The sequence below is a fragment of the Anas acuta genome, chromosome 5, assembly GCF_963932015.1.
Source record: "Anas acuta chromosome 5, bAnaAcu1.1, whole genome shotgun sequence".
In the NCBI taxonomy this organism is placed as follows: Eukaryota; Metazoa; Chordata; class Aves; order Anseriformes; family Anatidae; genus Anas; species Anas acuta.
The window spans coordinates 30,797,000-30,823,326 of NC_088983.1; the positions used below are offsets into that span (position 1 = coordinate 30,797,000).

The 26,327-nt window shown below is 48.4% G+C and overlaps 1 protein-coding gene across 2 annotated transcripts; it reads right to left on the minus strand.

The window, feature by feature from the left end:
* Positions 1-25,243, minus strand: DRD4 (dopamine receptor D4). 2 transcript variants are annotated; one of them, XM_068683620.1, is made up of 6 exons: positions 25,004-25,243; positions 16,636-17,167; positions 14,109-14,922; positions 1,998-2,110; positions 1,053-1,606; positions 1-274 (listed from the first exon to the last, which is right to left on the minus strand). In XM_068683620.1, exons 3-6 carry the CDS (start codon positions 14,355-14,357, stop codon positions 72-74), a joined length of 1,119 nt encoding a protein of 372 aa, XP_068539721.1. In that variant the 5' UTR covers positions 14,358-14,922; positions 16,636-17,167; positions 25,004-25,243; the 3' UTR covers positions 1-71. The 2 variants fall into 2 exon arrangements, with proteins under 2 accessions (XP_068539721.1, XP_068539722.1); XM_068683621.1 differs by lacking the exons at positions 16,636-17,167; positions 25,004-25,243 and having other exon boundaries at positions 14,109-15,193.
* Positions 25,244-26,327: the final 1,084 nt, after the last annotated feature.

Genomic DNA, 26,327 nt, shown 5'->3' on the forward strand with positions numbered 1-26,327 from the left:
TTAGGCAGAAATAGATCTTTAATGAACTATACAAAAAGTCCTGGTCGCTCCTTCTCCCAGCTCCAGTGGGCTCAGCAGAATAGGTGCAAGACTTTGCGGAAGAAGTTCCTGAACTCGGCGTTGAAAACAGTGTAAATGATAGGGTTGACGGCACTGTTGACGTAACCCAGCCAAGTGACAGTGCTGGTGACTTGTGTGGGAATGGTGCAGGACTTGCAGAGAGCCCGTGTAATGTGGACCACAAAAAAAGGCGTCCAGCAGAAGAGGAAAGCACCTGCCAGGAGGACATTAAAGAGAGAAAGTGGCGTGTTAAAAAGGGTTTAAGGTAACAAGTGCAGCCTGAGCCAAACTAGAATGGTGACTGTTCAGAGTGCTTTGGGGGGGAGGGGAGAGGGGGGGGGGGAAAGAAAAGCAGCAGATGTGCAGAGCTGGGCTTCCTCCAAGACAAAAACTTTTGGACATCCTTCTCACCGTAAATGTCGGTGAAGCAAAGCGTAAGCTATGTATCGTTTTGAATTAGCACTTAAGACATCAGGATTCATGCTTACATTGAAGAAAAGGTTGAGTTATCAACAGTGTGCATATGTTCTTTCCCAAGGGTGATGTTTGTTGACGCTACTCTGGATCAAAGGGAGACGGAGCTGTTCTCTGGGTACTTGTTACCTCTCACAACCTCAGGTGGGTTTGGCAGGTCTGCAGCTGCAGCTGGGCTGTTCCGCAGCAGCAAGGGGAGGGTGAGTGCGAACACAAGAGTCCACATGTGTGGAGAGTGAAGGTATTGCATTGGGAAAGTGGAACAAGAGGGAGGAGGCTTTTACCCCACCCTCACCTACTGCAGGAATGAAAAAAGCATGGGCCAGGGTTACAGCTCCTGTCCTGGCACAAACAGCCATGCTCAGGCTGTGCAGCTCCTGCTGGGGAGTCCACAAAAGGACCGGCGTGTCTTTGCCTCGCCAGGGTCAGGTAAACCCTGCCAGACTGAACCTTGCTGTGGGACAAGGCAGCACGTTTCCCACCCACCCCATTCCCGGCCATCGCTGACTGTAACTCACCGACGACGACAGGCAGCACCCGCATGGCCTTCCGCTCCCGACCATTGATCTTGGCCCGCTTCCGACTGTGTTCTGGGGGTGGGTACTTGAGGTGCGGGTAGGAGACAGTCTGCACCCCGTTGTTCATCACATAGTCCCCAGGCAGGGGGTGCTCAGAGTGAGAGTAAGGGTTGCACTCGTCTGGCTCCAGTCCAGCCTGCTCCCTCTCGATAAAGGGCGAGGGCTGATAGAGCTTTCTGTTGCCCCCGTAGATGCCGCCCCGTAGCTTGGCCTTCCTGGCTTCTTCCCAGCGCTTGAGTCCCTGGAACATGGCGCAGTAGAGCACCAGCATGACGGGGCAAGGGATGAAGAAGGAGCAGATGGAGGAGTACACGATGTAGTTGTCATCCTCCAGCTGGCACAAGCTGGGGTCCCGGTTTGGAACGTTGTTGAGGCCAAATATGACTGGGGATGCCACAGCAAAGGCGAATATCCAGGTGGTGGAGATGAGGATCAACTGCCGCAAGTCGATTTGTCGCCGGTTGTAGTTCAGCGGGACTGAAACAGCAATAAACCTGCCAACAGAAGGCCCCGTGTGAGTCAATAGTAACAGAAGTGAGTGGTTCCCAAGCTGCTTGCTGCTGGTCAGTGAGCTCCTTCCCCCCAGATTTGCTTGCATAGCCAAGGCCTGGGCTACAACCAGTCTCCCCCCTCAGAATAGCACCCAATGGGACAGCTCTGTCCTAGCACACTGTGCTTTTAGCTTGGCCACAGGGGTACGGATGGGACATGAAGCTGACAACAAGGCAAGGTGGTAGCACAAAACATCTTCCTTTGGGGGAAACAAGATGCAGCTTCCCTGCATGGGATCCTTCCTGTGTGGAAGCAGTTTGGAGCCAGGACACAGCTCTCTGGCCAGGCATGCTCCTGCTCTGCTGGCATGAGGAGGAGGAGGAGGGCACTTACCGATCCACGCTGATAGCACAGAGGTTGAAGATGGAGGCCGTGCACAGCATCACGTCCATGGTCATCAGGGCATCGCACAGCACAGTGCTGAGGGACCACACGCCTCCCTGGAACTGAAGGACAAGATCCCTGGGGTCAGCAGGTGCCATATCCCACTGACTTTACAATGCAGGGAGACAACTTTGGGTCTGGGAGCCTCTTGTCTTCCTCCACTCAAGTAAAGGGCCTGAAGTCGAGCAGCCCACCCCTCTCAGCATGGTACTCCCCCTTCCAGCTAAACAGAGGTGCAAGAGAACTACTCCCACATGAGGCTCACAGCTTCCTTAGGGCTTTGCAGTTCTGCCTGGCTGGAGAATTGAGCTCACAGGCAATCAGCATTGCCAAATAAATCACTCTGGGCAGAATAACAGATGTGGTGACAGCCCTCAGACTCAAAACCCCCAGACTCATCAAATGTGCCACCCCAAATATCTCCCCAGCCACGCAGGACTATCACTAGCTGCAAGACACAGAGGAAGCAGGGAGAGGCTCCCCAGCAGTTCGCAGAGCCTGAAGCTCCTCTTCCTTTTTTCATTTCCAAACTGCTCCAATGCCCTGTTTGCAAACAACATGAGCAGTTTTTGTGTTACACAACTGTTGTATCCTATCATGCTAAGCACAAAGCCAATCTCCCAAGACCACCAGCTTGTAGATCAGGACCATTTCCTCAGCAGTGTGTTGTGAACCTGTCTCTTGGAAAATGGGAATGAAATGAAAATGGGAATGGAAGGAAAAGCTCAAGGAGAACAGAAGTGCATCAGGATTCATTAAACCCTTCCTCAGCACATGACACTAAATACTTGCCAGACTGTCTTGCACCCAAAGCTGAGAAACTGAACGTCAGATTCCTTTGTTTGCACCAGGACACCTGCCTTTAGGACAAGACCATGAACAGAATTTTTATAAAAAAATATAATTTTAGTAAAACTAGAGAGGGTGGGTACCTTTTTGTCTTTCCCTGTCAGTAAAAGAGAGGCTCAAGTAATTTAATTCTCAGCTCAGTCTAAGCCTCTCCACCCTAATTTAGCAGTTTAGAAGAACAGCTCCCTCATTCCCCCAAATTAAACTCATATAAGTATATATATGGATAATAATGCTCTGTCAACCCACACTGCCAGAAGACCAGACGGCTGTAATTTGTCTGCAAGCACTGAGTCCAAACTAAATCATGTTGAAAAAAAAGAATCAGGCATGACCAACTGAGCCTCTTGTATCTGGCATAATGATACCTTAAGCCTGGATGTTATTTCTGCAAGGAGCTGGGCACGAAGCAGTAGTGCTGGCAGAGAACAGGCAGTGGTGTGGGCCAGATAGCCTCAGCAAGAAACACACATAAGCTCCTGAAGGACTGGTCTGAGCTGTCAGACTTTAAGAAGAAAGCACATATTTCATTCGCCAGGCAAAAAATCCTTCTCCCCGGGGGTTCAGAGAAATCATATTATGAGATGATGCTTTCACCTTCGCCGAAGGCACGGTGAGGCTCTCTATTTTTCACTGGGTTGTTTCTCAGCCAGTGGCACAGACTGCACAGCATGAGACCGAGGACAGAAGGAAGGACAGCAACACCTTCAACTAGCACGGCCACCAAAAACTGCTTGCACAAATCTGTTTGAGCCACACTCCAGTCTTGTCCGGATGTAAAACCAGCCAATTATTTCAGCATTAGAGCACTTCTAAGTGTAATACACAGCAAGTGTCAGCTCAAACCTTCTCTGCTCCGTGCCAGCATGTCATTATTCCCTTGAGTTTGGTCAGCACAGACAGGGAACTGACAGATTTGCTTGCAGGCAAATCAGAAAGTCTCTATGAGTTCTTCCTACTACAGCAGCAGGGAATGTTTCCTACATTTGTGATCGCCAGGCAAACTCTGCAATCCTCCAGGTGCCTCTGCAGAGAGAGGCTGGGGTAAGAACCCCCCACTCTCTACTCAACGTGATGTACAAATAGGTGTGATTTTAGCTTGAAAACAAAAAGTTTGGTAGCACTGGCTGCTTGTCATCCTGGATCCAAACAGGTCTTTTAAAAGCAGCTTGCATATCTTGCAGATATTATACACAGTGTTGGAGCACAGCCTGACACTTCCCCCCTTTGCAAAGTCCCAAGGGCATTTTTATATCTGTATCTATGTGTATTAGTACATAAAAACATTTCTCATATATACAGAATGCATACATTCTTTACATACTTTCTATATATTAAACAGAATATATAAAGATAAAATTATATATAGCATATGTATATTATATTGATATATAAACTATATATTATATATATATTGCTATAATATAGATAATATATATGATGTATTCAATATATATATTATATATAATTAATATATAGTTTTTAATGTTTTACATATATTAATGCAACGTATAACTTGTATTTATACATTACATATTTCATACATGTCTCTAGATGTTATCTGTGTAATATTTGCAATACTCGCATATATAAATTAGATTATGAAAATTATTAGATTATTACAAGTAGATTATAAATAAGTATATAAAATGTCCCTGAGTTTAGAAAATATTACACAATATTTTGTACATATTTTTACAGTGTATATTTTGTATACACTGCGTATATAATCTTATGATATATAGATAATAAGTATTACTATGGTTATATATTACTACATGTAATATATATGATTTACTGAATATTTTTATCTCTTCATACAATATGTTACATATATCTTTTTATATATGTGTGTATATATACATATATATATATAAAAGCCCCTGGAGCTTGTGTGTATTTTATCTACGTACAAAATGTATATTTATTCATATAATCTATCAATTCATTAATACGCATTGTGTAGTGTATTAATATATCATAATTTCATACAATCACGGAACAAGTATAAATATAGAATGTCTATATGACAGTATATATATAGTAACAATAGGTGATATGCTACATAGAATATATACATATGATAAGCACTACCTATGCTTCTGAAATACGCAGGATACGTGTATATATGTCACAGCACACAGACAGAGAGGGATGTGGATGAGCTGCTCTGTGCACGTGGAAGGACCTCAGCTTGCTGGGGGTGACCTGCAGAGCCCCCCCCCAGGCAGCCAGCAAGCTGAGGAACACGGCTCCTGCTCCCGTGTTCCTGGATTAGCTCCAAAATCAGCACTTTGGTACCAGAAAACTATCGACTGACTTGGGAAGGCAGCAGTTAAAAACTGTCAGGGAGCTGAAGCAAGCGATTTGGCATTTTGGGAGGAAGAAGAGCAGAACACCTGCAATGGGGCCAGCAGGGACCAGGAGAGGAGTCCAACTGAGGTGCAAATGCAACCTGAGGGGTATCGGCGTGAGGCCAAGAACAGAAATAACTCAACTGTATCTCATTCTAAACCAGAAGTAGAGAGAAGGGCTTTTGTTTAGTCTAAGTAACCCAAAAGAAAGCCACCCGGGGGAACAGCCATCACGTCCCAGTCACAACTGGCAGTTATTAGGCACATCTCAGTGGGCACCTGGGATGGAACCGACACTGTCAATACTTTTCATAAAATTTTAACTACAGCTGGAAAACAGTAGCTTGCTCTTTCTCAAGTTCTGCAAAGTCAAAGTGTCAGCATCCTGCAGAACCAGGACAGAAAACCTCAACCCTACAATGCAACAAGTTCTCCTGCACTTGAGGACTTTGGCTTCATGGCACTTGTTGCTGAACTGTTTTTTGAGACATTTCTACCTGGTGCTCTGCTAAGAAGAGATTAGGGCTGCAGTTTCCTCAGAGGTCTTCTAGAAGCACAGTCTTTCTAAATCTAGTCCAACCAGCACTTTTCTTTCCCTCTTGTTTTTTGACCATCCACAGTGACCTGAACAAAGTTGATCTTTCTCTACATTCACAGTCCTGCCTGTTCACATTTACAGGAGCAGGCAGCTCTGCGAGGATTAATATCAGGCAGTAGTGATGTCACGCACGGGATTATGATTAGTGGAGCTGTAAAGCCAAAGTAGACTCTGAAGAAACTGTTTAGCTATTTTTATATACCCATCTCCTTGAGAGGCAGCCTGGACTTCCAGATGAGGTCTGGATTCAGACCTGCATGTTTCATTCAGGCTTCTCTCTAGTGCAGATCAGCCACTCCAAACAGAATTTGGGAGCTGAATCAAGAAACATAAACCTCAAATTTTTGCCCAAAGTTCACCACGATCCTCACCAGTACAGATTATGAGGGAGAAAATTTGACTCAGAGCCACAGTGGTCAAAACCCATTTGTGATTTTGGAGAATGAATGTATATTGAAAAGGACAAGATCCGTCAGGCTGCAGCACCTTCCAAGGACACAGTCTTTGCCGTGAGACTCATGCTGGGCACTCAGAAAGTTGGGAACCAATAGCAAAATGTGCCAAGAACCTCCCTGATGGGTGAGTGACTTTGGATTAGAGGCATAGCAGGCTTTGCTGGGTCATGTGGCTAAGTGGTACCTAATTACAGCAGGTTGCAGAAGATTAGCCCACCAAGGTACACAGTGTAAGGCTTTAGGGATCATAAACAGCTCAAGCCGCCTTTATGTGCTCCAGAGCAACTCTTATTTTATTTTTTTTTTTCTTTTCTTTCTTCTCTTTCTTTTTTCCATTCTCTGCCCCTCGTTTTCTTTTCCAGAAACACACACATGATCAGTAGGGCTGGTGCTGAGAAGACACAGCCAGCCAGCTACAGAACAAAACATGCTCTACAGCCAAGTCATCGTCTCCTTTAACAAAACAAAAGCTGCAAATAGAACCCCACAAGGCAGCCTACCTGCTACATCTTTTATAAGCCATCCTCTGCACACCCAAACAGGTGAGGATAGGCACATTAATGACCACACTCAAAATCTCCAGGCATCGCTCGTTGGAGAAGGTGGAAAACTGTACGTGTGTGGCATGCTTTGCCCTTAGCTCAGTGCTTTGTGGAAGACAAGGAGGGTTTATAGGATGGTGATAATCACCTTCTCTCTGGACACCAGCTGAAGCCCTTTCAGAGTGGTATTCCAGGCACAGACTGCGTGCTTGTTTAACACCGGGAAATTCACATGCAGCCACTGTGTTCGCTTCCAAGATCCCAGTGTCTCACTACAAATGGCACTAAATTCTGGATCAACCACCTTGCATAGCGGAGGAAAAACTCCAACTTCTTCTCATAAAGAATAAAAAGTTATGGAAAAGGTTTTATAGGATGACAGAAGGTGGACTAAAATGCCTTTGCAGGCTGCCTTCCTCGCTGAGGTCATGCTGATGTTCCTGTTCCTAAGTACAGCCAATTTGTACAAGGATTTCCTTTTTCCAAAGGGAAAATCTGTCTTCTTGCACACAAGCCTAATGCCCAATGAGCTTTTATACCACCAGTGCTCCATGAGCCAGGGCAGGGCCAAAAGTTTTGCTCTTTTTCCTACGGTGAAAGCACTTGTCTGAGTCCTGCCACATGCTTTTCCATGGTACAACACAGGAGCTTCATACCTGCCTCCTGCCAGCCCTGCAGACAGGCTCCATAAGAAGCAGGGCACACAAAGCAATCTTTCTGCCTCTGGTGGTGATGGCACACAAAATAAGAGACCCAGAAAATAGCAGCCCGCAAGAATTAGGACACGCCTGGCTGGATTTCCAAACAAGTACCTGCCTCTGCTCAGCAAGGCCCTGGTTCAAGTGTGCAACATGGAGAGACTGAAAGTGCTAATCCTAAGAGCCCAGGCCTGCTGAGAAAGATATGGCACTGATGAGAAGAGCAATAATCCCTGCATGTGGGCAAATCCAGGATCTGATTCAAAAAAATAAAATAAAATCTGAATGCCCACCAGAAGCTGACTCTGGGCTTTTTTATGCGCCAGGTTGGCTGCTGCATCCTCCAGGAGACAAAATGTGGCCTGTAAAGGGAGAGTACGGAGAGGAGAGAGACACAAGACAAAAGTGGCCTCACACCTGCTGTAATATCCTTTAAAAACGAGGTGGAAATCTGGTTCACCTGAACTGTTATGAAGGCCCTGAAAATAAAATCCTTAGCACTGGTTCATAATTGCTGGCATATATCATATCATCTCCCCACTATTTCATCCAGGGACTGTATGGCTCAGGTATCACTCAGCCTAGAATAACATCTATTTCCACAGAAGCTGTAAGATTCCAGACTTTAATCTCAGGTGCTATTGCAGACAGGATGACATGCATTTACAGAGAGCCACAGAAAATTTGGAGAACGGCAGAGGTCTGTTCTCATCAGAAGCACTGCCTCACAGGCGATACCCAGTCAGAAGGACATTAGGTTTTCTCCCTGATAGAATAATAGAATCAAATTTGAAATATTTTACTATGTTTAGTTAGCTAGAAGGAAGACTGGAAACTTTGTATGCCTAATGTTACCTTACTCGCTAAAGAATCAGCCTTATCTGTAAGACCATACAGAATTATAACACAGGACTGGGGAAGGAGGGCAAGATAACCTAGGCCTGGAGGACGTGCCTGCAAAGAATAGGTGAGGAACTCATGGCACGCACATCGTTGAATGTGTAAATGACTTAGTTTAGTATGCCCTGGATAAGCTGGAACAAAAAGATAAGAAAGGAGATGGCCTGAGCATGCACGAGGACTGGGTTCAAGCAGGAACACAGTGAGGAAGACTACCGACGACCACCAGAGACCCCTGAACGACCACCAGTGGAAACAAATGCTCATGCATCAGGAACATTTACATATTATAACGAATTACAAAAAGAAGTAATTACTTCTTGGAAATACTTATGTTTTAATTGTATGTAACCCCAGTAGCTTGGACAATTCGGCACACACACTAGGTGGTGTGATCCCCTGTGCATCTGTCTGGTGCTGCAATTAAAGAATGTCTGACTTCTGAAACCCCAAATTGGATCTTAAAGAGTATCTTTGACCGACTCCTACAGTATCACAGGCACACATATAATACAATTTGCTGCAGAAGAGCTCTTCCTACTCCAGTGGTACACTGACACCCCGAAAAGTTTTATGCAGAACAGCGTCATCCTCAGCAGGAAAACAGGTGGTGTAATTAGCACTGGTTGTTCCGTTGCTCTGAGGATCTGCAAGGCCGAGTGCCTGCTTGGGAGAGCCATCTTCCCTGACCTGTAGAGGAGCGGGGTAAACACGCAGATCTGCTAAAACCATTTCCTCTTTTTCGTAATCAGTTAACGGATCTTACGGGCAAAGATGTTTACGTAACCATGCCTTACACGGCTCCTGCCAGCAGCTTCCTGGATCAGACCTGTTTCATGGCTCAGGCCCTCGGCATGGATTAAGGAAAGCGTTGATCAGAGGAACGCTCGCAGTGAAGCAGGTAGGAGGTAGGCTCTGCAGCTGGCTACAGGAGTGGAAGTCATTCAGCCTGGTGCCTGCCCTAATTGCTGGGAATGTCCCCGAAACTGAAATGCTGCTGAGGTTCCTGTCATCCCCACAGAGCCTTTGGGGCAGACAATGCAGTTAGCACAAAGGCGAGTCTTTGTAGCCACACAGCCACAAACAGCAGATCTCTGGTGGGCAAAGCCCCTTAGAGCTTAACAATATTCTGCAGTACCTCCACAGCACCGCACAGCTCGACTTTCTCATGTTTTCACTGCCACAGGGGAGCAATAACCCCCATTCTCAGTGCTGTCGCTGCTCCAGGCAGATTCTTGTGTCTTTTCCTGGCCTCCCTTCACACAGAAGCAGGGCGTTGCTCCTGGGGAATCATCACAGACCCCTGGGAGTGCCCCAGGCCACCTCCTTCCCCTTTGCTTCCCATCATCTTTGCTGCGTTGCCAGCAGATTGCTAGGAGAGCACGACTTCACACTCCCATCAGAAAGATAAGGACGCTGTAGAAGAGCAGTCTGCCTTTCCCATGGCTTTTTACTTTGCCCCATCATACCACTTACTGAGGCAGAACTCCTGCTGAAGTCAGTATGATTACAAGCCCAAAAGCTGTGTTTCCCAAGCAAGCTGGAATTACAAACGCCTTCTGCACATCTGGGCAGCCCTCTGTGTGGTAATTAACACCGGGCAAATGCTAGAACATCTCTTTGGTCTGTGTTTGAACAAGTTCGGTAGAAAGTGCTGGACACGTCTGCATCCCCATGCTATGATCTAGCACACGACTGCACCGATACCTGCACGGTGGCTCTGTCACCACTGCATAGTAGCTGGAGAGGCAGATGGCAAACGGCACTAATCCACCTCCGCTGCCCTCAGCTTGTCAATCCACCTCCATCCAAAGCAGCACTCCAAAGAGAATGAAGAACGATCAAGGTTCATAAGTGCTTTTGGTTTTCTCTAAAGATGGTGCATTTCTGCAAGAGAGAAACTGGCAGTAACCACTGCCCTGGCAGGAATTCACTTCACATCCACAGTCTCAGGAGCTGCTCAGTTTGGAAATGGATGCTTTAAGCCAGCGGGAAGCTGGTGTTTCCTTCTTTCCCTATCCATAGGGTATTTCTTGGTTAAATCAGTTAGTGAAAGATCAAAACTGACAAATGACAGCAGCGTTTGAATTTAGGGAAGACAAGCTTCATCACATCAGTTTTAACACTCTTGCTCATTAAGGCCCCCAGCGTTAACTCGAGCTGTTAAGGTAGGTAAATTTCACAGGTCAAATTAGCGAGGAAAGAAACACAATCTGAAAAACTCCCAACAACACAGTTAATACTGGGATGGGGCAGGACTCAGGGGCAAACATTTATCTCATGCAGTGAAGGCTGGTCTGTGGGGAGATGGGACCTGCATCACTCAAGGCTTCCCTGCGCACCTGAAGAGAGCCCCACGGCCCCAGTCCAGGGGGATATGCTTACTTCCTGCACCACCGGCCTGTCTCCAAGGGCTGCCTGTTAATTCTTTACGGTATATATGGTGTATATTCACATACCAGTATGGCTGAGGGAGCCTAGCGCAGCAGGGCAATCGGCCAGGAGTGAGACACATCTCCTGCTCACCGTGATGATGATGCTTTGGTGCTTCTCTCATAAACTGCCCAGGGGAGGACAGGACTGGAGGAGGTTTGCAGCAGGTGGCCCCATTTCCCTGCCCTTCCAGTTAGGACTGCGGTATGGTCATGAAAAGGTACAGAAAATAAAAGGTTGTGACCACACACACCAGGTTCTGCCTTACCCAGCACCTGCCTTCAGCAGGCCTCCAACTCTGCAGGGACAAACAAGAGATGCCCACAAGGAGCTGACACAACTGGGCTCCATACAGCCAAGACCAGGGTGGACTAGGAGTTCAGCTCTGACATTATGCTGGCTCTTTCAGAGGTACAAAAGGGATGCATGTGTGAACAAACGCTGCTAATGGGCTGAAAGAAACTTTCTTAATGACTAGTAACAGCATCCAAGACACCTCCCTTTGTGCTCAGCTTCTGTGAACACCAGCAAGATAATCCACATCTCACAGGAAGGAATCCCATCCCGCTGAAGCCTATGGGAGATCTGTTGTTTTGAGGAGATGTCAGATGTCACCTTGAAAGTTTTTAAAGAATTCTTTAAAACTGCCACCTGTCTTCTAAAGCCCAGACTCAGAGGGATGCTTCCAAAAGCCTGACATCTCAGAAGAAAAAGGCACAGGACAGCCAAGCTTCTCCTGCTGAATGAAGGAAGCAGTTCGACTTTATTGGTCTGTTTCTGCTAAGCAAGGAGCAAAAAAATCCACTCTCATCAGGTTCTCAAGTTTTCCAATACACCCTCAAAGTCCACCTTTGCTCTGTGAGAAGCTGCAAGGAAGTTAAAAAAAAATAAACACAAAAACCACAAGAAGGAATAGAAGCTGTACTGAACCTTCAGGACTGTTCAGGCAACATTTGCAGTGGCTAAATGCAGTAGTACAAAGTGCAAGTTGAAATCAATCTACTTTTAAGCAGCAGCGATCACTACACCTTGTGTCCCTTGTGCTGCCTGCCCAGGTCACTTTTCCTTTCTTCATTAACAAGCGGATGTTCCCCCTTTGTGTCACCCTTCATGATAAGTGACACATCTGCATTTACACACGCAGATTGAGCAGCTGATTCTGATCTACAGTTTTCACACTGGCCTCTGAGAAAAATGAAAACTTGTCCCCTGGCACTGACGCAATGGCTCTTCCGACTTTTCCTTACCATATTTCACAACAAAATGAGCTGCAAATCCCCCCACGCAGGAGATGCCCCATTGCCTGCTCCAGCAGGCTGTGGCTGCTGCACATCCATGCCCGTTCAGCACCTTCTGCAGCCACTCTGTGTGAGATTGCTGTTTGGCAGCACAGACCCTGCTGCGGGCTCCGTGTTCTGCCTGAGCACCCAGAAATTGCCTGTGGTACCCAAGGAAGCTCCCACAAGGCTCGTGCCCAGCAGGAAGCGTTTTTAGCAGTACGCCAGGATATGTCAACCATTATTTTATGTATGCCAGCAAAGCCCAAGCCTGCAGGCTAAAGGAAACCACACTGGTGTCTGTCTGCCGACAGATTCAAGAACAGGAGGCACGGTGAGACAACGGGAAGAGCAAGGGGCGGGGGGGGGGGAGGGAAGGAAAAAAATCCAATTAGCAAGAAGTAGCTGAGAAGGATGATAGAGATGGAGGCTTTTTAACCACCAAAACTGAGACAACAAGGGAGAAGGAAACGACCAAAACCAAGCTCCTCGGAGTGCAGGGGAAAGAGAGAGGGGAATCTATTGCTCCTGTCCGATGCTGGTCCTTCCTGGGGTTCCCCAGCTGAACCCATCCCTCTAGAAGACGTCTGTCTCCAGACAGGTCACAACGTCCTGCCAAATCCTAGGACCAGGTAGAGGCTAAAAGCATCCTAAGCTCTAATCCGCCACCTTCCTTGCTTAAGAAAATACAGACGCAACCCGGTCAGGCACTGCACAGCAGCCCTGGCGTGGGAGAGGAGAGGAGACACTAAGGCTTGAATTCTGCTGGTATGATCCTGTGAAGATAGAGCCCCATGCTGCCTCGCTCCTTGGGACTCCTGAGTGACACTTAAGCCACCACCTTACAAACCATGTGTGAAACCAAAACCCAACCATGTGTCAAACCCGAAAATGTGAGGTCAGGTCTGACTGACCCACTCTCAGGCTTGCTGGGGCTGCCTACCTTCATCTCATCCTGGCTCTCCCCACATCAGGAAAGGACTCCTCTGTCCTCCCCTCCACCAGCCACCACGAGGCCAGGGGCACAACACCCACTACTTTGGCCTGTGGGTGCTGTCCTCCGTTCACCTCTGGGTGCTGCAGGGAGGGAGACGCAGGCTGTGACCAGCCTGGTCCAACAGATCCCTCCTCACCCTGGTCCTACAAATCCCCCCATCTCAGAGCATCGATCCTCAAGCAGCACAAATTTATTTCCCTTCTACGGAGAGAGATGCAAAACCACCCTGCCTCAGGAGCACATGAATTGCACATCCCTGCCCCTTGCTCCCGCTTTTCTTGCACTCAGCTGCTGCAGTTTCAGAAGCGGACAGGTTTTGGGGGTGGCTGGAGGCCCGACTCAACACCTCCCACTAAAGCCACTTTGGTGGGGCGATCCCATCCCTAAAAATGTCCCTAAAAAGTCAGCTTCCCCTACTCAACCTGTCTCAGCAGCCTCCTTCCTCTCCCTTCTCACCCAGCCCTGCTCACCTCGCACCAGGCAGAGCACAGCAGAGGAGCTGAGCTCTCTGTCCCTTCCCAAACACCTGCTGATGGCAAAACGGGACGTGCATGCTGCGACAGCTCCCCGGAGCTGCTGACCACCCCGGGACATTTGCACTGGGGTTTTCCAGCCCGGCAGGACGATGGGAGCCACCAAGTTGAGGGGAGCGATGCCACCGGGGCGAGAAGCCGCTGTGTTTTATGCATCTCTCTTCGGAAAAGGGAGATCAATTTGGGCTGCTGGGGATCGATGCCCTGAGATGGGGGGGAACAAAAGCGACACACGCAGCCCGGCGGGGACCAGGCAGGGTGCCAGAGGGGATGCCGTGGCCATCCCAAAGCGCAGGGAGCCGGGGGGGCACAAATCCCAAACCGGGAGGCACAAACCCACCCAGGGGCTCCAGCCCCGGACCCCCGCTCTCTCGCCACCCCCCAGGACCTCAGCTCAGCCCGCAGCCCCCCCGGGCGGCCTCACCTCGGAGTACACGAAGAGGGGCAGGACGAGGACGGCCAGCAGCAGGTCGGCGACGGCGAGGCTGACGATGAAGTAGTTGGTGGTGGTCTTGAGCGCCCGCTCGGTGCAGACGCTGAGGCACACCAGCCCGTTGCCTCCGACGATGAGGAGGATGAGGACGATGCCCAGCACCAGGGCGGCGACGTTGTGGCCCCCCGGAGGGGGCGGCGGGGGCTCGCTGCCGTTCCCCGGGGCGCTGCCGTTCCCCATGGCGCCGCGGCGCTGCCCCGGCAGCCGGGCTCATGGAGCCGCCGGCTTCACCGAGCTGCCCGGCCCCGGGGCGATGCCGGGGGAGGCTGGGGGAGGCCGGCAGAGCCGGCCCCAAACTTTGCGAGGAGCGGGGAGGAGCCTCCCGGAGGCAGCCCCGGCACCAAGCGGGTCACCGGGCGGCTTAGCGGCAGGGGGCGGGCTGCCCGTGTCCCCCCCCTTCTGCCCGTGTCCCCTCCCTGTGCCCGTGTCCCCCCCCTTCTGCCCGTGTCCCCTCCCCGCAGGGCACCCGCAGCCCCTGGGGAAGCTGGAGGGAGGCTGGGGTCGGGGGGAAGCCCCCCCAGCTCTTGCCGTGGTTGGGGTGCCTGGCCGGAGGTCCGCTGGGGGAGGCTCCTTCTCCACCGGGTTTTTGAGCTGGAGGAAAGGGACAAGTCTTCGGTGGCACCGCTGATTTTTCGTCTTCGATCAGCCGCCCCCCTGCCGGCACAGCGTCGCTCGGTCGGTGCGAGTTCCCCCGGGCTTCCCACCCCAAAGCTCCGGGAGCGGTGCTGGAGCAAGGCAACGCGACCTTCAGAGCGAAAAACGGCAAGAAAACGGATTTAAAAGACTTTGCGGCGGCACCTGATGGGAGGCAGAGTAGAAAAAAAAAAAAAAAAAAAAAAACCAAGGTCCGTATGTTGAGCATAATGTCTTCCTCGGAATGAGGCTGGCCACTTTTATATGTCTCCGAAACAGCGGAGGCAGTGTCCCCACAAGCGCTGCACTGCAAATGTGGCAGATCAAAGCACCCTCGGATCGGTCAGACCTTGATGAAGCTACACCATAGGGAAAGAAAAAGAAAAAAGGAAAAAAAAAAAAACAGCAAGTTTCAGAGTAGGAGGTTGTTTCAAGTCAGCCTGACCTGAAGGTATTTTCCCCAGGAGATTCAAAGTAATGGTATGAACGGTAATTAGAGAAATCAATGCTGTTAGCTTGGATCCCCGAGAGCATTTGAAGGACTGTGGAGACTATAACCATCCAGAAAATGGCAAACTGCCTCTTTTTAAATGGAGAGGGATAAGAAACCAGGGACTGAAGAGCAATCTGTGTTGGTTCAAGTAAAAGAGCATGTTCCTTGCTAGAGCTAGGAGGGAAATAATTAGATATCACATATCTCAGCTTTAGCTCTGCTGCAATCTCACATAAGAGAGATTGTCTTAAGCAATGAAAGGGAGAAGAGTAGCTGAAATTATTATGGATTGGGTGAATAACAGGTTGGAAAACTGTACTCCAAGGTCTGTGCAGAATCTGGTAATGTTTAGAATTTGCATAATTGACCTGAGTGAGTGTCCAGAGAGCTCACTAATTAAATTTGAAGATACTGCCAAGACAGGTGAGGCTGCGAGTATCTTGGAGCACAGGATGAGAATTCAAAATGTTATGCTGCAAAAAACATCTGGCAAATGTAGGATACAATTCAAAGGGAATTTTGCATCTGTCCTGTGCTTGGGCAGGAATAATCAGCTGCAGAAATGCAGGGCTGAGGCAACAACCAGATGGAGAGTAGGTGTAGGAGCAAAGGTGCTGTAGCAGGTTGTAAGCTGCACACGGGGACTAGGATGTCTTATTGTTGTAAATGACAGAAAAAGAAGACAAAGCTCTCCTGGAATAATTCTGTTTGAGAGGTACCTGTGCACCTGCAGACTCAGGCAGCCTTCATTCTGCCAGCCACACTCAGAGTCACCTTTCACAACACTTGTCATAATTATGCCAGCTAAAATAACAGACGGAGATTATGATTCCTAGAGGTAGGGGTTAAGGTGACGTTTCTCACTCCCTAGGATGAACACCTCCAGGCTGCAATGCTGCAAGCAGCAAGGCAGACACCACATGTATTCATCTCAGATACCAACAATTGTGCCTTTTTTACTGCTTACTGCATCACTGCATTCACCCCTGCGCTGACAGAGACGAGCTCAGTGAAGTCCCGCAGAGCTGGTGCTGGGGGCTGGGGGAGGACGGGGGAGCTGTGACCCCCAGTTCTAGCCCAGATGGTCTGGGAGATGTGGGACCTGATCCAGACTCAGTGGGCACCTTTCCAGCCATGCCACCAAACCTCAGATCAGATGTTTGGGGTGAGCTAACCAGTCAGTTCCGCTTGGTGTTTGTGGAAGGCGGTAGGAAGAGAAGGCATAGCAGGAAAGTATAATTTACACCATGTGGAGAGTAGGAACTGCATTACTGCCGGCTTTTTATAAGACGAGAAGATTTTTAGAGCTGCTTATAGATATCAGTATGTTACCTGCTCCAGATATCGATTTTATCTGATCCATTAACAGGCTGGCAGAAGAAATCCTCTCTCCAGTGTCTGCCCACACCGATTTCCTTCACTCTTATTTGGAGAAGGACACAATTAATCCTCAGCATGCGAAGCATAGAAAAGCCAGAGCCCTGTTACCAGGAATGGGGACGTGGACCTCGGTCCCATCCTTTCCCTGTGTTTATCAGCAGTTAATCCCGCAGTCTGTTTTACCCAGCTGCCTTGGGTTTCACAATTTCATACATGGGTAGGAGAAAATTACTTTGGTTTAAGTACTTAGCTGGCAATCTGTCTTGCCATATTGTCTCCAGAGGTGTGACTTCCAAGTTCTTTCTGAAGTTCACAAGAATGCCATCGGCTTCGTAGCTGCTGAGCTGTACTGACTGTTTCCTCTCCCCATAGCATGTGTGCCATCCTCACACTGATCCCAACACCTGTGGGTATGTCTACTCCCCTCCTTCTGACAGCTGACCCAGCTGTGGTGTGGACTCAAATCAGTGAGCAAAGCTCTGCCCTGCAAAGACAAAACAAAGCTCCAGCAGCAGTGGGTACTCACACGCTGTCCCGTCTGCTCGTGGTTCCCCATTCCTTTGGGAACAGTTTGGGGCTCAGGTGGGCGCAAGCAGGGCTGTGAATCTATCAGGTTAAGAAGATATACATCATCCAGTGCAGTGAACTGGGACAAAACTACCCCATCAGTACTTCTTAAACCCACATGTCCTGGCAGAGGGAGTTTGCATCAGCTCAGTGGTTTGTATCTGCTGCTCACAGCTTTTCTGCTCTGCTGGTCAGATCCTAAGATCTGAGTGCTGGCACAAGTACTACTGTCATATAGCCTTCACTCAGTGAGGAGCAGGTACAGTGGGACCATTTTTACTAGAGCCCTTTTGTTCCAAAAAAAATCCACCCAAACTAGCCAAAGGAGGCTTTGAAGTGCATTAATGAAACTGCACTGAACTCCTGTGTGGAGAAAATGCCCTTAATTTATTTGTGTTTAAACAAGCTGAGCAGCAAAGGGATCGGGATTGAGTTGTGACTGCGGGCCTTCTGCCTTCCCACAGGGATTAATACCGTTTCTCTAATCTCCTTTAACAGTCAATTTATATTAATTATCTTGATTTTCCCTGTGGGTTAGCACAGAATGCCTCTTAACTCTCAGCGTGGAAGCCCTTATTCCAGACTAGCAGAACTTTAATCCCAGACCACTTTAATCCTGGAGTGGATTAAACTAATGTGAAATAAGGTTTTTCACTTCCAAAAAAGAGCAGCCATGCAAAGCACTAATTAGGACAGCTCTCCCATTGCAAAATCCCAGGTTGCAGTGATCCTTGCTCACTGCCACCAAGTCCTGTGGCTCCCCTGTGTCCACTGCTCTTGCTCAGCCCTCGGTGCTGAGTTCATCAGTCGCACTGTGACATCCTGCTGGCTCAGAGCAGGGACTGGGGAGGTTGTGAAAGTCACCCACAGCCACTTCTCATGACATCAAAAATATTTTATTTTGTCCTAAGCAGGTGCTGTGAAGGACACGAGGGGTGAACAGCAGCACTTTCTGCCAGCAGGGCATCTCAGCCTCAAATAAGTCTGGTGCCCAAGCCAAGCCATCAAAGAAACATCTGCCTATGTGGGCTCCTTCCCCTGTGCCAGGAATAGATTATCTGTATAAATTCATTTCAAATATGGGATGAGGCTCTGGTACTCAGCATTTCACAAGACCTTCAGTGCCATGCATCAGCAACCACAGGATGTGGCATGCGAAGACTTTGCTCAACTCACCACCCACAAGCCACCCACTTCAGCCCGGGATCAGCAGCACCAGGAAAGCACTCATTTCTTGCACAGAATGACAAAATAGTGGAAGATCTGCCTTTTTGATATGTTTTGAGGCATGTTTTTAAAAGAGTCTGGGAATGAGCAGTGCGGTCAGCTTTCAGGAAGGGGGCTGCGGAGGAGCTGGTGCCTGACAGCTAGCCAAGGAGGCAGAAAAAGTCCTCCAGAGACTTCCCAGGATGAATTGATAGAGAATTTGGTTTTTAGCCAATTCAGAGGACCAGAAAGGTTGCAAAGTGAGACATCTGTCAGAGTCTCCCAAAAGACACAGAACTTTTATCACCGTAGTTTTTCACATTCGAGGCACTGAATTTTTAAATAGAAAAGGAGAACAAAATTACCTGCCAGCGTTTCAGAACAGATGTGCCTAAACTCAGGTATTGAATAGTACCCTGATAGCCCAGCAGCAGATCACTGGGGCTATCTGCAGGATCAGAACAAAGGGAGGAAAATAAAGAGCTTTTACGGACAGTCCTGTTCCTTTTACTTGACATATTTAGCTGAGCAATTCTCTATGAAAGTATCATCCACAGCAAAGCCATCCTGCTTTACAATCCGCCTGTAATGCATTTCCAAGAAAAGACACAGAGGCAGCATCCTGCCTTTCGGGTTAACCTTTGCAGGAAAGGGAAGAGGATGGCAGGGCTCTCCTGGTTCCCAGGCTCACTGAGTCCCCCTTCAAGAAGCTGCAGGGATTTATGTACTCACTGAATAGATCTTTTGACATTCACCGTTCTGGCAAGTTATGATAAATCCGTGTAAGAGGTAAAATCTCATGCATTTTTAATGGTGATTAGCTTTGGGAATGGAACTACAGAGAAAATGGCTGGATTTGCTGTCTCTTTTAGCTTGTAATCACACCAAGATGTTTTTTTTGGATGCCTGGTTTCAGACTAAGCCATATAATTGATCTCATGTGGGGGAAGCGCAGAGAAATACAAGGGCTTGTGTCACAGGACAGATCAAATGAATATACTTCAAGAGTCTCTCCTGCTTTTAAAACATCAATGAGCTTATTGGAGCCAATCATTATGAAAAACCTCCTGGGGAGGCTGCAAGGTAAGAAGCCTGGAAAGACATGCCTGTGAGCAGCAAGAACCTCTAAGTGCTCCTCCTTCCCCCTTATTTCACACAGCCTGTTCCCTTCCACCTGGACGGGACAGCCTTCCAGGTCCCTGACACAGGCCGTAGAGGGACACAGCCAAAATGTTGTCCACATGGCTGTGTGGCCGCCAGGATCCGCCCTGCTCATTGCTGGCACCACACACCTGGAACAGCTGGGCCAGACCTGCCAGCCAGGACGCAGAGCATGTCATCCTTATAATTAAAATTAATTCCCTAGAGTGCTTTCTCCTCTTCCCCAGACACAGCAAACAGCTGGAGGCTGAGATTACGGATGCTTATGCCAATTAGAGCTGTGATAAAGCCAGACGCATGGGGAGCATTAGTGTGCAGCTCTGCAGTGGAGAGACAGTCCTTGGATCTCCTCCGTGTCAAGGTACGAGGGAGCTTCCAGCTGAGCAGAGCAATGCCAGGCTTAATGCCAGGACAGGCAGAGCAGCTCTGGGGAAGAAGCCACCCAGCCGTGTCCCTGCAGTGGTGTGTGCTGTCCCATCCACACATCCCACACCATGGAAACAACCTGGGGACAGGCAGAGTGCGCTCACTTCATCAGACCTTGAATGAGGTTTGGAAGAAGGGTAATAGGATGTAAAAAAAGGTAGCAAGTGATTGTCAGGGGAGAAGCTTGCCTTTACAGGTCTTTAGAAAGTTCTTTGTGCTTCCTTGGTGACAGCCACAATGTGCACACAGGAAAGCAGTTTCCCTCTTCCTCTCAAAATGACACCATCCCCTGAACCTGGCTTTGTTTTTCTGGGTGCCAGCCACAGAAAAAACAACCTTTGTTTCCCTCTATTTTGTCCAGCTTCAAGCAGGAGGAAAGATTTACTTGTAGGAGGGCAGTGCTTCAATGCAGCCCTTCCAAATTCAAGGCTGTCTCCTGCTTGCTGTGGGTACACCTGCAGAGGGGAGCAGCTCCTGCAGGATGAGCCAGGCTCAGCCCCTGCATCCCAGGGCAGAGCATCTCTAGGGAGGCAGACTCACACCCCCAGGGGACCCTTTGGGTTAGCACCCAGCCCTGCTCTGGAGCAGGTGGATAAAGGATGTTCTGGCTTGCTCCCAAAGCACCAAAGCACCTCTATCATCCCATCCCATGGAGAGCCAAGGCACTGACCAGCACCCAAGGTGGGTACTCAGCTGCCGGTTGGTTATTTTTCTCCTCTGTCCTCTCATTTCTTAGCAAAATGTATTAAAGGTTTGTTTTTTTTCCAATGTGAGCAGAATGCCTCATGTTTTCTTCCGAAAGAGCCAGGTTTTGCTGCAGATTTCACCCAAGGGTTTGGCTCGAGGCAGACACAACCTTGGTACAAATGGCTGAGGTCTGCTGTAGCACAGCCCAGAGCTCCCAACACAAAGGTTTTGCTCTCCTTGCCTGTGGGTAGCGCTGCCAATGGTGGAGATAACTAGCATGTCCAGCACCTTCCAGACTTCAGAGCAAATGGGCACACTTTCAGGAATATGATATTTTTTATGAGTGATTACCTCTTGCCCTCCACATTTTAACTTTGTTTTTAGACAGGTGCAAATCCAGAAGGGCGCCATATGCTACAGCAAAGCACAACGCATCTCTGACCTCTGCTGCCCCGCTGAACAAAACAGAGGAGAGAAATAAGCAATATAAGGGGACCCAAGAGCAGCTCAGGAGGTGAACACTATATAAGCAAATAGACAGAGAGGAGCACACATCCCTCACCTCCCCAGAGGTACAGCAGCAAGAGATGCCTCTCTGCTGGTGACTCCTGGATCCAGGCAGGCACCTTCTTGGCTTAGAGCAATTTGTCCCTTGCCCATTCACATGCTGCTGTGGAGGATCTGTAGCCACAAGGAAGGGGTTCTCCCTTTCAGGGCTGGGACTTGAACGGATCCCAGATATTTTGTTGCACCGGGCATAGGGAGGTGCATGCTTCCTGCTCAAAGAAGGAGCCCTTTAGGGATTGCTGTGGACCATTTAAACACACAGAGGCACTGGGAAGCCAGCAACTCAGAAAGGAAACATGGTTTTCCCCTCTGTTTCATGCACTAGCTGCCAAAAGGGACCACAAGGGTATGTTTCTGTGACATAGGTTTATTCCAAGACAGGAAAAAAACCCCTGCTCTGTTCAGGATTTTGGAATAACTGAGTCCACCTTGGGGCTTGGGAGTAGGGCAGGTGTTTTTCTGAGGTCTCACTTAGCTGTATGAGACTGTAATTTTCCTTCTCCCTCCATTTCTCAAGCCCACTTACATCTTCCCCTGTCCCTGCTCCCACTCCATCCCATTCCTCCTTTTTTTGCAGCCAAAATTACAGATCAGGTGGTAAAGATTAAAACTACTCCTGAAACCATCCTGTGCAAGAAAGGAGCATTTGGAAAGCTAAATCCCCCAATCCCCTTATTCCAATTAGTGTCCTTTCTCTAACAGATTTGGAGGTGGTTCAAGAAAATGACTCCAATCTGCTCTCAGTAGATAGCAGCATCGTGGTCAGCTCCTTGGCATGGGAGCTGGTTCACCTGGAAACATTAAAGAGGAAATTCTCACTACACACACGGGCTCACACACATGCATACTAAGAAAAAACAGAATGGGGGAGGTAGAAGTTCCTGAACACCCTGTAAGCTGATTAAAGGGTATTTTACTTTTACGTAGGAAGGATTTAGCCATGCAGTTCCTAGTACCATCTGACCTCAATAAACTCCCATGCCATCAGCAGATGCCACCATTGGATGGTGTCACAGCCTGTGCCAGGGCTCCTTGAAGGATGGCTGCACCTAGACGCCTTCAGAGGACTTGTGATGCCATTGCTGGACATGTGTGGTGGGTAAGATGGTCTTTGGCTACAACATCCACATGACAATAGCAGCATTTATCCAGCCTATTCTTAATGCTCAGCAGAGATGTACCCACATTGATTCTCCAGCTAGAAAGTCTTTCCTGATCTCCTGTATCAATTTCCTTGAAGCATGAAGGGGAATTTCTCTCCCTTTATGTCTCAGAACAACCCTCTGGAGCTGCGTGTGGTAATTTTTGAGTCTTTCTTGCAGTGTGGGATCAGAACACTTGCCTTTATGATGATATCCTGCCTTTTACAAAGTGCTGTTTCTTTTGTCTTCTCCTACACCACAGCCAAAGGACGGGCTCGTGGTTTCTTTAAATATTGCCGAATTTATGGCAGTGTAGTTGTAAGGTGATGCATGTCATGTGGCAGGGTTGGTCACCCCTCCATCCTACTGTAAGGAGGAGAAAAAAGACCTTCCTCTCTACCATGCAGCCTTAGTGTCCCTGAGATGGGCCAGGGCATGCACCAGCCATGAGGTATCCTTTAGGATAAATGAGGTATCCTTGGTGTCGAGGTGAGGATGGTCAGTGCCTTTGCTTGCTGCCTCACACGAGGGTGTCCCCAGCTGACAGTGTGGCTGCCAAGAATAGCCCTGCACCCGTGGCAAGTGGATTTAATTAATGCAGCTCACCACAGGTCTCCCCATGCTGCGCATGTCAGCCGGTGTCAAAGCTAAGCACAGGCGACTGCGCAAAGATCCCGGCAGCTTTACACCTGGGAACACGCTCAGGGAAGCTCACCTCAACTCAGGGATGGCCCCGAGGCTCTGAGGCACCATCTCCCTCCTGCCCTAGGGCATCTCTCCCTGTCTTCTTCATGGGGTGCTGATGTACAGCCTCTGACCTCCTTAGTTTGCCTGTTTGCAGACTTTACTATACATCCCATAAATACTGTGTTGTGTCCCATAAATGTGGCTGCCTTCTTCTGGTCCATAGGAAGAGGACCACAGCCCACACTTTCAAGTGATGGTTGCCTCCTGACAGTCATGGGCTCTGTGAGGATTTCAGTGTGACAGGGTGAGTAAGGAGCACTCAGGCTTAGGGTGCATCTGAGAGAGGCACGCCTGAAGGCACCCAAGCCCAGCCTGCCCTGCTCCTATCTCAGGCACAAAACTCATCTCTGCTCCCAAACTCGGGCTGTTTCTTGAACCATCTTCACCAACACTTAGCTTGTAGCCAGCTACAATGGTCTCAGTGAGACCATTTCTTTAAATTCTGGCTAAGGAGCTTTTCCATGAGCACATAGACAGCTGTGGGCACTGCTCTCTGGTTGCTCCTGTGATGCTGTGGAGAACCCCATCCTATTTAAAAGCAGAGCATCCATAAATTCCCACATGGAGCCTGCTGGAAGGTCCTCAACCTTTCCTCCAGCCAGGGACAGTGTGAAATTGGTGCAGCCTGTGTCTAGATAACTGCATGAAGTTCAACAAGGCTGTACTCAAACTCCTCAGTACTCAAACTCCTCAGTACTCAAACTCCTCAGTACTCAAACTCCTCAGTACTCAAACTCCTCAGTACTCAAACTCCTCAGTACTCAAACTCCTCAGTACTCAAACTCCTCAGTACTCAAACTCCTCAGTACTCAAACTCCTCAGTACTCAAACTCCTCAGTACTCAAACTCCTCAGTACTCAAACTCCTCAGTACTCAAACTCCTCAGTACTCAAACTCCTCAGTACTCAAACTCCTCAGTACTCAAACTCCTCAGTACTCAAACTCCTCAGTACTCAAACTCCTCAGTACTCAAACTCCTCAGTACTCAAACTCCTCAGTACTCAAACTCCTCAGTACTCAAACTCCTCAGTACTCAAACTCCTCAGTACTCAAACTCCTCAGTACTCAAACTCCTCAGTACTCAAACTCCTCAGTACTCAAACTCCTCAGTACTCAAACTCCTCAGTACTCAAACTCCTCAGTACTCAAACTCCTCAGTACTCAAACTCCTCAGTACTCAAACTCCTCAGTACTCAAACTCCTCAGTACTCAAACTCCTCAGTACTCAAACTCCTCAGTACTCAAACTCCTCAGTACTCAAACTCCTCAGTACTCAAACTCCTCAGTACTCAAACTCCTCAGTACTCAAACTCCTCAGTACTCAAACTCCTCAGTACTCAAACTCCTCAGTACTCAAACTCCTCAGTACTCAAACTCCTCAGTACTCAAACTCCTCAGTACTCAAACTCCTCAGTACTCAAACTCCTCAGTACTCAAACTCCTCAGTACTCAAACTCCTCAGTACTCAAACTCCTCAGTACTCAAACTCCTCAGTACTCAAACTCCTCAGTACTCAAACTCCTCAGTACTCAAACTCCTCAGTACTCAAACTCCTCAGTACTCAAACTCCTCAGTACTCAAACTCCTCAGTACTCAAACTCCTCAGTACTCAAACTCCTCAGTACTCAAACTCCTCAGTACTCAAACTCCTCAGTACTCAAACTCCTCAGTACTCAAACTCCTCAGTACTCAAACTCCTCAGTACTCAAACTCCTCAGTACTCAAACTCCTCAGTACTCAAACTCCTCAGTACTCAAACTCCTCAGTACTCAAACTCCTCCTCAACAGTAACCACCACAGAACCCAGGAACACTTACCTGCTGTCTTCTGAAGTCGAGTCAATTCCAATGTGCTTTGCAGTGAAATAGTGCCACCAGGGTTTTTTTGAAGAAGGCACCACCAATGTAACTAGCTCATAGAGTCTCTAAAACTATTTCACAGAGAGGGCAGAAAACAGGAAGAAAAAGCAGCCTGGTAGGGAACACTGAGCCCAATTTGCCATGAGAGAAAAGCACCCTAAGCTTCCCAAGCCTCAGTCTCTCCTGGGAAGGAAATTTCCCCCACAACTCCTCAGGCTTCCTATATAGCAAAGGTCAAATGACCCACACCTGGCAGGTTTCACTTAACAAAGGTGGAGCCAAGAGACCTTGTGGAATAAGCTCATCTACCTGGCTTCAAAGTTTTAAGGTCTATTGCTCCTTATCGCTAGTAGAAAGAACCTGACAAGGGGCTTAGTGGTTACAGGTGACCTAATGAATTAACTACAAAAGGTGCACAAGGGTCATATTTCTGTTAGTCATTCTGTGAGCAAAATTAGTACAGAGCCTGTTAAAAAAATAAATAAAAAGAAATAAAAGAAATGAATAAAAAAGAAAATGACCTTAAAGGCAAACTTGCCATCATAGATTTTCACCTGTCTAGTCATGATAGATCAGGAATATAGCAATCAGAAAGACTTTACTTGACATTAATGTTGCTTAAATTTGCTTTTCTGAGATCTCTTCATTATGCCGGACTTTTCAAAATCTAGCGCCACGGCCTCCGACTGCCACATTTACTTTTGCTACATATAGACTATCATGTATAAATGCCAGGATCCGGATCCTCTCTCCCTATTCAGGACTGGGACCAGGCTGAAAGTTTTGGCTTTAATTTGGTTACATGACTACATTGCTGTCGTCGTGCAATGTAGTTAGCTGCCAGCCGGCAGCTAAGCAACACACAGCCATTCGCAAAGCCGTTCGTTCACTCAAGGCTTGTTGGAGCTCTGCCGGGGGAACAATGGCAAGGCCGGGGGATAAGGCAATGGCCCATCTGAAGTGCATCTACACCAATGCACGCAGCACGGGTAACAAACAGGAGGAGCTGGAAGCCATCGTGCAGCAGGCAGGCTATGACTTGGTTGCCATCACAGAGACGTGGTGGTGAGACCACTCTCATGACTGCAGTGCTGCAATGCCTGGCTATAAGCTCTTCAGAAGGGACAGGCAGCACAGAAGGGGTGGTGGTGTGGCTCTCTATATTAGAGAGTCTTTCGATGTTGTGGAACTAGAGGCTGGGAATGGCAAGGTTGAGTCCCTTTGGGTTAGGATCGGCTGGGACAACAAGGCTAGTGTCCTGGTCGGGGTCTGCTATAGACCG